General features: G+C 40.1%; 1 protein-coding gene across 1 annotated transcript; it reads left to right on the top strand.

Moving 5' to 3' along the window:
• Positions 1 to 3,632: 3,632 nt before the first annotated feature.
• On the top strand, positions 3,633 to 13,555 carry LOC137271799 (uncharacterized). The gene is made up of 8 exons (XM_067804200.1): positions 3,633 to 3,748; positions 5,308 to 5,482; positions 6,329 to 7,707; positions 8,987 to 9,144; positions 9,467 to 9,633; positions 12,145 to 12,271; positions 12,896 to 13,120; positions 13,299 to 13,555. Exons 1-8 carry the CDS (start codon positions 3,633 to 3,635, stop codon positions 13,553 to 13,555), a joined length of 2,604 nt encoding a protein of 867 aa, XP_067660301.1.
• The last annotated feature ends 1,830 nt before the right edge of the window (positions 13,556 to 15,385 follow it).

Here is a 15,385-nt window from a genome sequence, read left to right as displayed (position 1 = left end):
GTGTTTGGCAGATTGTGCATTCAAGGTTGATCTTCAAGAAATGCAAAATGCAACGGCGATAAAGGTAAATCACAAGAAATCTCATTACATATCGCCCACTTTTTCCAGGCAGCACACCCGTACTAATACTTTCCATTTGTCGAATCGGTTAAAGATCGAAACAACACCAATGGGATGTCATCAGCCAGTGCTCTAACATTTTCTGGGAGATCACTCAACTCGTCTCTGTACGTGCACATGCTGGAAAACCTCTGTAAACACAAACAGCTGAAATTAACGTAAGTCCATAAACATAGCAAGCATACTGAAATCTAAATCTTTCTGACTCTCGCCAAGCTGAACACAGTTTAGCTTCTTCACTTGACCACTGACCACAACTAGGTACACAATCTACGTTGACACTATACCCTGCACTACACCATGCATCTGGATAAACAACAGTAGCTGAGTGTACAAGTGATCACGAATAATATTTTTCGATGTTTTCGTACTAGAATTTCAACTGTTTGATAGCCATATCCGACAATACAATCCTGCTGGACCATGATTTTGCCTTAAGAAAGTCTATACTGACCGATCGTGTCATAAGTTGTGACCACCAGGCCCACAACTAACTTCATGGCAATGATCTGACCAACGACAGATGCAACTGACTTTGCACAGACTGGCTTAGGAATACACTGAAGCAAAGTATCAATCGCAAGTTAAACCTTGTCAATCTTGCATTTTGGGACAGAAATAGTCACCGAACTAGTGTCAGTACACAGATCCTCACCATTCCATATTCTGTGAAGGTACCCACAGAGATTTCTTAACTTAACCAGATAAGAGAAGATCATTCTTAATTTCCAAAATGTTATAGATGATAAGGATCCAAATAAATACCATCATCCAAAAATGTGACTACTTTGTGTCCGTCTGACTTTCTAACCTGCTCTCTAGTCACTTTCGTTATCACATATGGTGCTGACGTAAGTCCAGTGAGTAAATCCATAGAAGCATAGTTTTCCAACCTTGTCTTGCCACGCAAAACCAAGATAATCTGTGTTTTGCACCAAGATAAATATCAGTATGGTGATAAGCAGAATGGATGTCAAATTTTATAAGCCAGTCATCTTCTTCAGTATAACACAAAGCACTTTTCCAATCATCATATTTCACAGTTCTTTTGAAAATGATGCATTCACCCTTGGCAAGTCAAGAATTAATCGATATTTTTGACCGAAGAGTGAACACAGACAGTTAATGGATTCACTACGGTCGCCAGCAGGAAAAACACATCGTGTTTGATAGCTGACTTGTAATTAGGTATAAACATAGAAGGAGTGGTAGATATAAATGGAATTTTATACCTGAAAGCAATCAAATCAATGACAAATTATGACGCACCAATTTGACGCCCCAAACCAAAACTCTTATTTATTATCATTATTTCTGATATACCCTGCCCACACTCATAACGGTCGTCAGTTAATTTATAAGAAGTGATCTCAACATCAACACAAATACTTAACTGACAGATCTTGACTATTTGTTGCCTGGGATCGAGACTCCGCCTGTGACCTCCGAGACTTGTGGTGTGATGCGGTGCAGTCCATTTGAGTAAGAAACGGACGGATGAATTGCAAATGTTATCACTGTACGGAATTGACACATAAATATAAATAGTACACATGTATATAATTTACTAATACCAAACAGCTTTCTGATATTTGAACATTTTCCGGACTCCGCGAAAAAAGTTGTTTAAGAAACTATCATCATTGAAAACGCAAAAGTTGTTCTCTGTCGCGGCGGGGTGAAACCGCAGAAACAGAACAGCCACTCGTGCTGGGATACACTTGCCTGATGAAAAATGAAGTTGAATGCTGACGAAAAACAGTTGATGATTAAATTGTACGATTTTTTCCCACACTGAAAGAAGCAAACCATTTTATGCAATTAAGAAATTCCGTAAGTGGGCTTCAAAGGCTTTAGGAGTATGAGCAAGGATACTGACAAGTGTTCTGGAACACAAACATTGTGAGGGTGATGCAAAGCAGGTAGACTCGTATACAAAGGGAAAAGTCGGAAATCAGACTCCAATGCCTACAGACCAATTACTGTTTTAAGCTGCTTTGGAAAACTTTTCTGTAGTATATTGAACAACAAACTGAACATTTTCTTGGAAACAAACAATTTTCTAACCCTTGCGCAGGCAACTGTTGGGAAAGAACACTCCACATGTCAAAAACATTATTGTTTTGAACATGCTTACTCAGATTTTAAAGACCTGTAAAAGAAAGTTATATCGTGCGTTCATTGATTTTTCTAAAGCCTTCGGTCTTGTATGGATGGTTGGACTTTGGCAAAAATAGTTAACAATGGAATCACAAGTAAATTCTTTACGCTTATACAAAACATGTATGCAAATATCAAATCTTGTGTATATTCAAATGATAAATTCTCAGATTATTTTCCATGCTATTCTGGCGTCCGCCAAGGGGAAAATCTTTCACATATTTTAATTTGTTTATTCAATACAGATTTAGAACAATTCTTCAACGTTTTATGCTACAGAATGTAAACATATAGCTATGTTTTTCATTTATTGTACTCCTTTATGCCGACGATACCGTACCGAACTACAAAGTTCTTTAGATTCCTTCAGCATTTATTGTAAAATCTGGACTTAGATGTGGATGAAACGAATATTAATTAAGTGGCCCTGCCAAGAATAGTGAATTCAATTTTGTTTTTGAATAATCTCCAACTCAAATTGTAGATAACTATACTTATCGTGGATTGACATTTAGTAGAAATAGGAAATTCAATCTGTCATCCAAGGCAATGTTCTGTTTTTTTTAAAAAAAAATCTTAATATCCCGTTGTACTGTTTACTTAAGGCATTTGATGTTGTGATAGCAAAAATTCTTTTGGATGGTTTTCGAAACCTGGAAAGTTAAATATAATTGAAAAAACGCATTTGTTATTTCTACAACTGGCCAGCGTTTTAAGAAATTTTACCCCCAACTTTTATGGTGTATGGAGAACTCGGAATATTTCCTCTATATATCGCAGCGGCTATAAGCGTGTTATTTGTTATTGGTATAAACTTAAAGGTCACATGCAACACAAAAATCAAACATAATTAAAACACAATTATCACTTATTCATGTCATATAATATACATTGCTGCTTGTAAAAAACAATAAACAAAATCATAAGCGTACAATCGCGATTCAAAAGTGCAATATTTGGTACTTGGACTTACTTCCCTTGAAACGAAGCCCTCGGGAGACCGAACCCAGTCATAGCGGGTGGTTGTACACTCAAGTGTAACGACAGCTTCCGAGTGGCTGGGTCATTTGCTGATGCGTTGAAGGCTCATTGTGTGTACAGAAAGATGATCTGTTTGATGGGCATTTATAAGCATGACGAGTCACAAGAAAGTAAGATTATTATGGATCGTCTTTTATTGTACTTGATGCGTCGTTTCAGTATGAATTCATATACCGTTGTCAAACAAAATCATATCCACTAGAAGAAATTGTCATCCATAAAGAACGTACTACTATATAGAGATGTTGGGTTTTGTAAATACATGTTCTCTGAATTTGCATTCGATCCAATGAAAACTCATCTCAGCGTAGATGGTGAACTACTGTGCGGTTGGAAACTGTCATTCGTCCAAGTACAAAGCAGGACTTGAAACTGGCAAGAGTTTGCACCAGTTTCCGTCAGATCCAGTCATCCGAGAAAAATGGATGTACTTTGTTTGCAACCTACAGACATAAAAACATGTTATGTGTACAAGTATCACACCTGCCTAATTTCATAATGTGGCAGAGACAGGACTCGGGTGCACGAGTCATAAATCGATTTATCTTGTTTATGGCCTGATAGGTGTTAAGTTCAAATTGCATGTGGTCAATGATTGAAGCTGTGTATTGCAGATTGTCTTTAGCAGACAGACAGGCAGACATATAAGTGTCAGTCAACCAGACATTGAGCTCTCTCTGTGACAGAGGCTGTTTGCCACAATCAACAAGTTTTTTTAATGTAACGAGTAGATTATTTACTTGTTTGTGTACATAACCAAGATTAGACTACTGCTCACTACCTCATACTCCGTGCATGCATACTGTTTCAAGCTCCTCGAACCTATTCACAGCACATGCGTTATGGGCGCAGCGCAGCACAGCTGTTGAAACCGCATTTTTTCCCAGCGCTGGGGGAAAATTAGTGAATCGTTTGAACTCCGATTTCGCGGGCTTTTTGTCATCGCGTTGTGTTCAACTTTGTTGGTTGAATTGGCATTTCTTGATTATTTGTTTCGGTAAGTGCATACCGAAAGGTACCAGAATCTGCAACGTTGTGTTTTACGTTGCATGACCCTTTAATAGTCCAGGTATGCAGCAGAAATCATCAAAACCGATGAACAATTATGCACATGTACAAAGTACAAATGGTATTATATGATACCTACATGTTGTTATTACTTTATCCCTGTCCATGTATATAAGTCTGTTCTGTGATGTATTACTCCACTCTTGTTTGACAACGGTGTAAGGATCCATACCGAAACGTCGCATCATATGCAATAAAGAAGTTGTTATCCATAAAGAATCTTACCCTCTTATCTTCTCTTCCCTGCTTATATTCATTGTCCAACTTTGAAACACAGAACCTGTAATCACAATCTCCAGGTACAAAATGGTCGTTGGCATGGCATTGCTAGAGAGTAACGCACCAGCAATAGGAGATGAATTCCGCTACGTATTTAAATGTGAAGCTGTATCAGATATTAGACTGAAATATTTGCCATCTAGACATACGCATTTCCTCAGTTTATCAACACTGAAGAAAATAATAGTAGAAATTCCAAAGAAATAATAAATCTATCCAAATATCTGCTGGTATTAGATAAACCTATAGACAAAAGTGGTGAAAGCTCACCTTGCTCAGTATAAACGACTAATCATCTAATAGCTCTTAATTGGTGGCACTACTGTGTTTCGTTTTAAACTGTTCTACCTGTCATTTTGTCATGTTTGTTTATATGTATTTAAATGAATTGCGCTTGGCTTTCTCCTGTATATCTTGAGAATAAACTGAACTTGAACTTGGTAACATCCATGTTCATACTTTCATCTACGACAGCGATTGCCTCCCCAGTGTTCCAACACTTATATATGTGCCCTCTGCTTTTAAAAACACCAGATACAGCCATATTTACGCTTACTCGTGCATCTGCTCTCTGCGTTTCAGCAACATTTGACACAACCATGGTTACTTCAACTCGTGCATCTGTTCTTTTCTCTTCAGCAACACTGGACGCAGCCATGGTTACTTCAACGCGTGGACCTGTTCTCTCCACTTCAGCAACATTGGACGCAGCCATGGTTACTTCAACGTGTGCACCTGTTCTCTCCACTTCAGCAACTATGGAAGAAGCCATGCTTACTTCAACGCGTACATCTGTTCTCTCCAGTTTAACAACGTTGGACGCTAGTACAGATTTCAGTGAAGTGTCAAAAATCAGGGCTCAACGAGGTGTGAAGACAATTGACCCCGATAAATGCACAAGTGTGCCACATTCACATCATTTCCACTATGAAGCACTTAATAGTGAAACTTCAAAGAAACAAAGACTTTCGTCATCCCAGCAGAATCGTCTATCAGGTGTTACATAACACAGCTCAGATAATGACTATTATGGTTTCGTCATTAATCTATTATGATATTGCTGAATGTGAAACATTTGTATTTCATGGGAAAACACACATAAATGCAGCAATTAATCTCCTATGGCTGTGGTTAAGGTGATATGGTTAGCGTTGGGATGGCTTTTGGGTTTAGTCTGGGAGCTGGCATGGCATTTCTATTTACTGAGTCTTCCTAAACTGGTTCGGTTGACCCGCCACCACAGAGTAGTTGGAACATTGCTGACTGTGGGCGCTGGCAGCATCCACATACTACCTGATAAAACAAGAACAAAAAACTTGTTTTCGAGTAAAATAAATAGCGATTTCCATCAGATTCAGCAGGACTCATAGTAAAAAATACACATTCATAAATGTGATAGAAAAACATTGTTAATAAATATTTCATGTGAAATCTTGAAACAATCTTGTTGACGAGATGGGAGGACCATGTCATAAATCTGCGACTCACTGTTATTGCAGACGACCCAGGTAGCAACTCAACAAAACCAGGGAACTTCACTGAACAGAGTATTTTCTTCGAACCTGAAGTAATTTTTAAACCTACTCTATCACAGCAATGGACACACAGCACCACCCCAATCTTTCAACAATCAAAGGTAATACATACACACCAAATTCAGTTGTTACCAGACACAACACGAGAGACAAGTAAGCTGTCACCAGACAAAATACAACAGTCACGTGAGCTGTCACCAGACACAACACAGCAGTCAAGTCAGCTTCCACCAGACACAAGGCACCAATCAAGTCAACTGCCACCAGATACTACACGGGGGTCAAGTCAGTTGCCACCAGACAAAACACGAGAGTCCAGTCAGCTTCCACCAGACACAGCACGAGAGTCAAGTCAGCTTCCACCAGACACAAGGCACCAATCAAGTCAACTGCCACCAGATACTACACGGGGGTCAAGTCAGTTGCCACCAGACAAAACACGAGAGTCCAGTCAGCTTCCACCAGACACAGCACGAGAGTCAAGTCAGCTTCCACCAGACACAACGCACCAATCAAGTGAGCTGCCACCAGACACAACGCACCAATCAAGTGAGCTGCCACCAGACACAGCACGAGAGTCAAGTCAGTTGCCACCAGACACAACGCACCAATCAAGTGAGCTGCCACCTGACACAGCACGAGAGTCAAGTCAGTTGCCACCAGACACAGCACGAGAGTCAAGTCAGCTGCCACCAGACACAGCACGAGAGTCAAGTCAGTTGCCACCAGACACAACGCACCAATCAAGTCAGCTTCCACCAGACACAGCACGAGAGTCAAGTCAGTTGCCACCAGACACAGCACGAGAGTCAAGTCAGCTGCCACCAGACACAGCACGAGAGCCAGGTGAATTTTCACCAGACAGAACGCAACGATCAAGTCAGATTTCACTAGCCAGAACAGTACAACCAGGTCAATGGGTCCCAGGTGGAATGCCAGAGTCGAGTTATTTGTCACCAGATAGAACACAACAGTTAAGTCGGTTTATACCAAAAAGAACAAAACAATCAATTCAGTTATCTCCAAACAGAATACTATATTCATGTCAGTTCTCAACAGACAGCATACCCGAGTCAAGTCAATTATCATCAGACAGAACACAACAACCAGCTCAACTGCCTGACAGGATACAACAGTCAAGTCAGTCTTCACGAGATAGAACACAAGCACGTCAGTTTTCACCAGACAAAATACCACAGCTAGATCAGATGACACCAGATAGAAGCCAACAATCAAGTCATTTTTCAATAGATAGAACGCAACAGTCAAGCCAGTTGTTCCCCGACAGAATCTTTCAGACAAGTCAGCTGTCATCAGTCAGAACAAAGCTGACAAGTCAGTGGAGTCCAGATAGAGCTCCACAGTCAGGTCATTTCTTACAGGACCCAACCTCACAATCAAACCAACCGTCCCCAGACAGACCATCACAATCCAGTCAGTTGTCCCCAGAAATATGCTCTATCTGTGGTGATCAAGCAACTGGTAGAAACTATGGTACTTTAAGGTATGGATTTGGGTTTGTAGTATGTGATAAACAGCAACTTTTGACATCTGAAGTTAAAATGTTATACTTTAGGTTTATATCTGAGTATTCGATGTCTTGTATGATCTTCCAAAGACATATTTGAGATCCCTATATGATCGACAACTATATTTTATGTATATATATATATATATATATATATGTGTGTATGTATGTATGTATGTATGTATGTATGTATGTATGTATGTATGTATGTATGTATGTATGTATGTATGTATATATATATATATATATATATATATATGTGCGTGCATACGTGTGTGCGTAAGTGTATATATGTTAAGTGAGTGAGTTTAGTTTTAAGCCACACTCAGCAATATTCCAGCCATATGGCGGCGGTCGGTAAATAACCGAGTCTGGACCAAACAATGCAGTGATCAACAGAGTGAGCATCGATCTGCGCAACTGGTAACCAATGACATGTGTCAACCAAGTCAGCGAACCTGACCACCCGATCCCGTTAGTCGCCTCTTAAAAGCATAGTCGCTTTTATGGCAAGCATGGGTTGCATTCTACACCGGACCTTCATAGGTCTGTATGTATGTGAAAGATAGAACCCTCATCTATATACTTATGGGTTATCAGTTAATGGCCCCATACAAAATCAGGCGGAAATTGTCATGACTGTTTAAATCATGCACACAAAAACACATATCGTCACACAACTCCGAACATTCCTTGTCGGTCAGTCAAGAGAAATATGTTGTTGCTTGGAGTTTTTTGTGTTCATAACGCCAAACCGCCGCTCTGGGATTTGCACAGACTAGTAACATGCACCCCCCGATACTGACTGATCTCGTGCAACTTTCGACTTGGTATGGCGTTAATGCAGGACATGCAAAGAAACGTTCCTGATTAACTCATGTTTCATAAAAATCATAATAGTGTTGTTTCAACACCAGGGAAACGCTGACCTATATTTTTACCATGGATGTCATTGTCAAAAAGAAATTCAAACTGGAAATGTATTTATTTGATATAAAGGAGGTTCCGACGCGTAGAAATTTTCCATTAATTTCTAAAAGCCGTTTACTTGCATTTACTTTGCTTGCAAAATAGTTTCAACCCCCGAATCCCCACTGATATATTACCAGTCCCCAAGATTTATTCATTTAGCTGATGATCAGACTCAGTTATCCAAACAATGAAGATTCAGCCTGAAAAAAGACTATTATCTGAATTATGCATGTGTAATTGGGAACTGTGTAGTTGTCATCTCTGAATTTCAATCTGCTTGCAGTTGTGAGCCTTGCAAAGCGTTCTTTAGGCGCACAATTATGAGGAATCTGATCTACACCTGTCATGCTCAAGGCACGTGTGTTATTGACCGGCTTACGCGAAGTAGATGTCAATTTTGCAGATTTAAGAAATGTCTCCTCCTGGGCATGAACCAAGAAGGTAGGGCTTTGATGAGAGTTCCAAACTTTTGGTAGTCACAAATGATGAGCGTACCGGAAGCTAAACCAAAAATAAGCAATCATTGTTAAGCCATTCTTACCAGATCCTTCGATTTTCGTATTCTTCCTTGACAGGCATTTCAGAAGTTGGGGCATTATCATATTTTTCAACGTTTCAACTTTGATTCTAATGTCTTTGTCAAACAGTGTCACTTGTTTGACAACAACATTAGAATTTATGTCGAAATGTCGCCTTACACAGAATATAGAAGTTGTATATCCATAAAAAAGTACCATCATTCTTCCCATATTCTTATCAACAGATGTCCAGCAAGGTAGTAGTGCCACCAGAGGGAACAAGTACCCTCTCTTTACACATACAGCTATGACAAGCGCCTTCCGTCCACGTGCCTTTGATATGCCAATTAAGGATATACTCGACGCAGAGTTAGCAATAGAGCCCAAGACTGACACATACGTCAACACACAGGTACAGTACCCAACTAGAAAGTGAGACCGAAAGATACCCAAAGGTTTCTGCTGCGTGCCCAACTAGATTGTGAGCTACACTCACCTTGCGTTTTAAATGCAGAATGTTAAAATAATCTTCAGAATGTACACACAAATTTAACATCACCGTATACATCATACCTAGTCGTTATGTGGAGCGTAATTTAAAAATTCGTAATTCCTGTTGAGATTCATAACAGGTTCATTGCAATGGGTTATGACAATGGGTGGTTAAACTATAGGATGTGTATTGATTGTATTATGGTAGTTTAAAGATGGGAAAAATAGTATCAAGCAGAGAGGGTTCAGGTGAAGGCTCATCATCATCTCAAGGCCCTAACATCCCTCTGCACGCAGCCCAGACAGCGAATGAGACTTCTCCCAGGAAGCGCTGCCTAGCCGAACCCACCAAAAACTTTCAAGATAATATGGAGTCTCCCCAACAAGGTAGCCTTCTGCAATACCCAGCGTGCCAGGTGGGGAACCCTTGTACACTCCTGATCTGAGCCAAGACATCAGGAGGTAAATTAACCAAGAGCACCCAGACCAGTGGGGAGCCGGAGTGTGTACAGTGTACTTTCGATGCAAGCAAGACATTTCGAGGGCGAGGTCCACAAATATGCTATGTTTTTCCTGAATATTGTTAATCACGTTACTGCCAAAAGGGACAGAAAATTCAATGATATAAATAGATTTATTGGTAATTCCAAAAAGGCCTTTTACAAAGAAGTTGAAAACTGTCATTTTTCATAACATGGACATAATCAGAGTCGTACCATGGATGGGAATGAAAGCCACAAAGATGGCGAAGACTGTAGGAGAAACAATGAACCATGCTATCATGTCGTTTAAGGTATGCTATTTGTAGCAAGAAGGAGCACCCACTCACTGGATGTTGGTAAATGCATGTCACAGTCAACATTTCATATTAGCTTTTTCTTTAAGAATCAGACAACTTTATCCAGGAAAAGGAGTCAGTTGGGATTCTTATTCTTTTAAACACAGTGCACATACAAACGAAGCAGTGTTTCTATTTTTTTTCAGAAAGTTTCTCATAGGTGTAGTTGTTATTCCACTCCAGTCTATAACCCCCACACCTCAAAAATCGATCCGCTCCCAGAAAACGTGGTCTGGCGTTTTGTTCACCTCACGCCTGCCCTTCCGTTAGCACGGTTAAGACTCAAAGGTGTCGAGACGCCTTCTCGACTCAGGTGCTCCCTATCATAAGTGTTCTTCAAAGTCCATACCCTGACGTCAGATCTAGAACTGTTTGTCAAACTGGGCATCTTGCAAGGATGCCATGGATACGTAGACGTCACTAAACTGTTCTCGTAGATGCACTTATGTTGAGTGTCACGTATGGTACCATCTGTAAGGGCTGCTGGCATGAATATGTGTCAGAGGTGCGTGGTGTCAAGTCATCAGTTTTGATGTGGGAACTTTAATCCGGAATGGCTTACTTTGTTCTCTTCATGCAACATTATCCTGTCTTGATAACGTAATGCAGATATATGAAAGCCCATAAAATGCCATCTTACGGGAGTTCATCACGAACAAGCTTGGTGTTTACCTCGGCAACATTGGAATTTGGGGACTTTGTGAAGAATACATTGGACTTATGTAAGCCAATTCCTTCTTCACGTTCTAGTAACTGAAGAGCGCGTGAAAGTTTGGAGGCAGCGTAATACAGCATTTGAAGTGAAAAAATACAACATTCAACAAACTGTTGCCTTTGCTGGAGGTTCCATCATGGTGTGGGGACGAGTATTTCATGACTGCCAACTTCGCTTCATTTTGACGGGTGATCAGTATATCCAGGAATGATCCAGATGTTGTACCCCATTTTGATAATAATTCTCTTGCTGCAAGACCTGTATTTATGGATGACGATCCTGGGTCACACCGCTCTCGTGCAGTGACAGCTTTCATTCAGAATACATTTGTAATTCATTAACTCACCTTCCGTGGTTCGCCATGAGTTCAGATCTGAACAGCCTAGAGCATAGGGTATCACCTGTTCAAAATGCTTTTCCAAAGGTTGTGCACAGACAGTTATCCTAGCACGTGGTGGGTACACTAGATATTGATTTGCAATTTCCTCGGGATACACATAAAGGTTTGGCCTCAACACATACATGCCGTGCTGCCTGATCCTCTCTCGAACTCTGGTATAGTGGTAAAGCTGGTATAATCTTGAACTATGAAGTGATTATTTGTGCATTGTGCCATATCAAGTATAAACATTGAAGAAAACTGTCTGTTTAGTGCTTTCAACAAACAAGTAAAGACATGATCTTACTGAAACACATGCATCTTTACCAACGTAATATATGTGTGCACACCGCTAATGCAAGCCGAAACACACGAATTTGTACTAGCCAACGTGATGTTAATGAAGACGTTGTAACAGTTCATTATCATTGGTACATTTCTCTGCATGCCTTGTGGGAATCTTTCTAACCTGAATCTCGTTATTTATCCCCCACCCAAGAAAGAGGCGGTCACGAAGATATGCCAGGCTGCGGACAAGCAGTTATTAACCTTGGTGACGTGGGCAAAGATGATTCCCCACTTCATGGAACTGTCGCTGGAGGACCAGGTGGTACTACTCCGGGCAGGTAATACCACTTACAAATATTAATGGATGATAACAAAACCAGAAGGTAGTATTCAGATACGTACTAACGTGTTAGAAAATAAATGTGCATAATACAAAATTGCATGACATAACGTATGAAACGTTATAAAAATACCCCTAAATAAGCTCGTTGCACATCTCATGGTCGGGCACAACTTTGTCAGTGGCAATCTGACAGGTCTCCAACACGGAGATGAGATCACTGGGCCTCATGTGCAGCCGCCCAAACAACGCCAGAGACGCATTTTCACGCTTCAGCAAGATAATGTCCGTCCACATGTCACTCGCGGTGTGAAAGATTTCCTGAGATGGCAGAACAATCTGGTACTCCCCTGGCTAGCTGTTTCTAAGGACCTGTCCCCTATCGAGCACGCTTGGGACTAAATGGAGCGTAAAAATAGTAAAATCCCAGAAACAATCATTTACGTTGAATTGGGACAAGCGTTAGGACCTTAAACAAAAAAGATTTTTTAATCGTTGTGGAAAAATGGCTGCAGGAAGATGCGACACGTAGTGTCAGTTTTGTAAATGATATTATATTCATGATGCTTCGATTAGTTTGACAAGGTACTACTCTTTCAGTAATAGATAACGTTTTTTTCAGGCTGGGACGAGTTGCTGATCGCTGGTTTCTGTCACCGATCGACTGCTGTGACAGATGCTATCTTGTTGTCGACGGGGTTGCACGTTGACCGTGCTGCTGCACACAAAGCTGGTATTGGGGCAATAATTGATAGAGTCTTGACAGAAGTAGTCGGCCGCATGAAGGCCTTACAGATGGATAAAGCAGAGCTGGGCTGTATCCGAGCCATCCTATTGTTCAACCCAGGTATTATATTAGAAAAAAACACTGTTACAGCGAAGCTATATTTTTTTCTATTGTAATACTGATTGCAACGCCGATACATTAACTCGTAGCCTTTCTCATGCCTGTTATGAAAAGCCGTGTTTTCGTGAGACTGCGGTGATGGGTGATGATTTGCTTTCATTATTTGGTTATGTTTTAGATGTAAAGGGGTTACAAGCACCTTCAATTGTGGAAACACTACGCAGAAACGTGTATACATCTCTGGAAGGTTACTGCTTGTGTAGACATCCACAGCAACCGGCGCGGTTTGCCAAGGTGCTCCTTCGTCTGCCAGGATTACGCTCGGTCACCCTGGCCAGCATGGAACACCTAAGATTCTACAAAATGATGTCGGACATTCCTGTTCACGTCCATATAATGGACATGTTGGAGGATCAACAGACGGACTTGTTTTAGTCTCTTAACATTTGGGCGGTCCAAAAACTTAATGCAGTTTGTAAATCCGCATAAGTGTATGTAAGAGTTCCCATCAATAAACCAACAAAGTGATTTTCTAGGTGTCGTTCTTTGGGGACTTTGCTCCCATCACAAACCTACACGTTTGACGGCACTTTTCCAATGCTTGGGAAGTTAAACTTTCAGACGGATATGCCATTTTGGCATCTTGAGATACTGACGTCTCCTCCCTGTCGCACCTGCAAGTCGCCATTTGTCTGCTTATTGAGGTATCCCTAAGGGTAGTGTACTTGCTTAGTCCACTGCATCAATCATACGGCGAAATTTCTTTCATAAAGAAGACTTGTCTCCTTGAATTCAGATGAACCTACATTTACATTGATTGCTCTGCTTTTAAACAAACAATATCGCCACCATCAAAGGTACACTCCCATTTCCTCACTAGGTTATGCTCTCCGATTTCCAATCCCATATTTAATAATTACTCCATACTTAATATGTTTTATTCAACATTTTAAGCGCCACTCGTGGTATTCAGTTCGTTCTTCGCCACCATCACCCCATGTCAGCTTCTGGCTCAAGGGAGTGAAGGGACAAGAATAAGCAGAAATTATAAAGATATACCATATTGCCTAAATTTATCATGATTCTGTTGGGTTATATTTGTCTTAAGTGTCGGCGTTATTTGTAAAGGCTAAAATCATTATTTTTCAATTTTATGCAAAAATGCTCATTAAGTTCATTTATTGACAAATTTATGTTTTCATTTATTATCACAAAATAGGTAAAATTCAAAAGGTTTCATTTTCAAATTCATATTTCCAAATAATAACAGTGATCAAGCCATTACCTGCATAATCATAACAAAAGCAAATGGCAATGTTTATAAACAGTAGGTCAGGTGACCTATAGCTAATTTGCATGTCAGTCTGCCCCTGGTGGCTACCTGAGTGCATATCACCTTGCAGTCAACAAGGTCACACCATTTTGAAAAGGTTACCAAGTCCATGTGGCTACAGAAGATGTGAGTAAAATTTTGTCATATGTCATATTTAATTGCTTTCAAGAATGTTTAATGTAATGAATATTTGCCATTATTGTCTTAGAAATGTTTCTGGTGTGAAATATGTCATTTGAAGGGAAATGTACTGTAAATGTGTATGTTTTTGTTATTTTCATGACTAAGCCTAAATGAAATGTGTAAAATGGTTTTGAAATGTTGTTTAAAGCCCTAAATAAGTAAAATTATGTTAAATAAGGTTTGTTAACATTTGCATATGAATTTTGATATTTTTTATATGATCTGTAGTACAGAGGTTCTTTGTTTGTTTTTATTGTAGGTTTTTTAACCTCGCCACACCTCGGCATGAGGTGTACCATTGATGGTGGCGATATTTTATTTTTTGAACCGAAGCGAGGGAAGTGAGTCCCACGTTGTACGGGAACACAACAGGCGAAAACATGAGCGGAGAAATAGCTTGCCCGGACTTACAGACCATGAAACAAAAACACGTTTCCCACACACACGAGCAAGTGAACGAGCTGTACTGGTTTGCTTATGAAGAATCGGACGAATATCACGCTTGAGCTTCACCACTCTTCTCTTGGTGGGTTTTATGATAACAAACCCACTATCAGATACTGTATTTATTGAGTATCCAATATATTCAACAGACTGGCAGGGTGTGAGGTCACTCTTATCAAAATTGATACACTCACTTAGATCCTGTAAAATATCAGTTAATAGATCAGTGTGGTCAGTTACTGACTCAAAGGGTGACATAAGAATAAAATCATCAACATACACCACCAGTCTGATTCCAAGTGAAC

The sequence above is a fragment of the Haliotis asinina genome, chromosome 2 (genome assembly GCF_037392515.1).
Source record: "Haliotis asinina isolate JCU_RB_2024 chromosome 2, JCU_Hal_asi_v2, whole genome shotgun sequence".
NCBI classification, from domain to species: Eukaryota; Metazoa; Mollusca; class Gastropoda; order Lepetellida; family Haliotidae; genus Haliotis; species Haliotis asinina.
The sequence above is the reverse complement of the archived record's forward strand: the minus strand, read 5'-3'. Positions and strand labels throughout refer to the sequence as shown.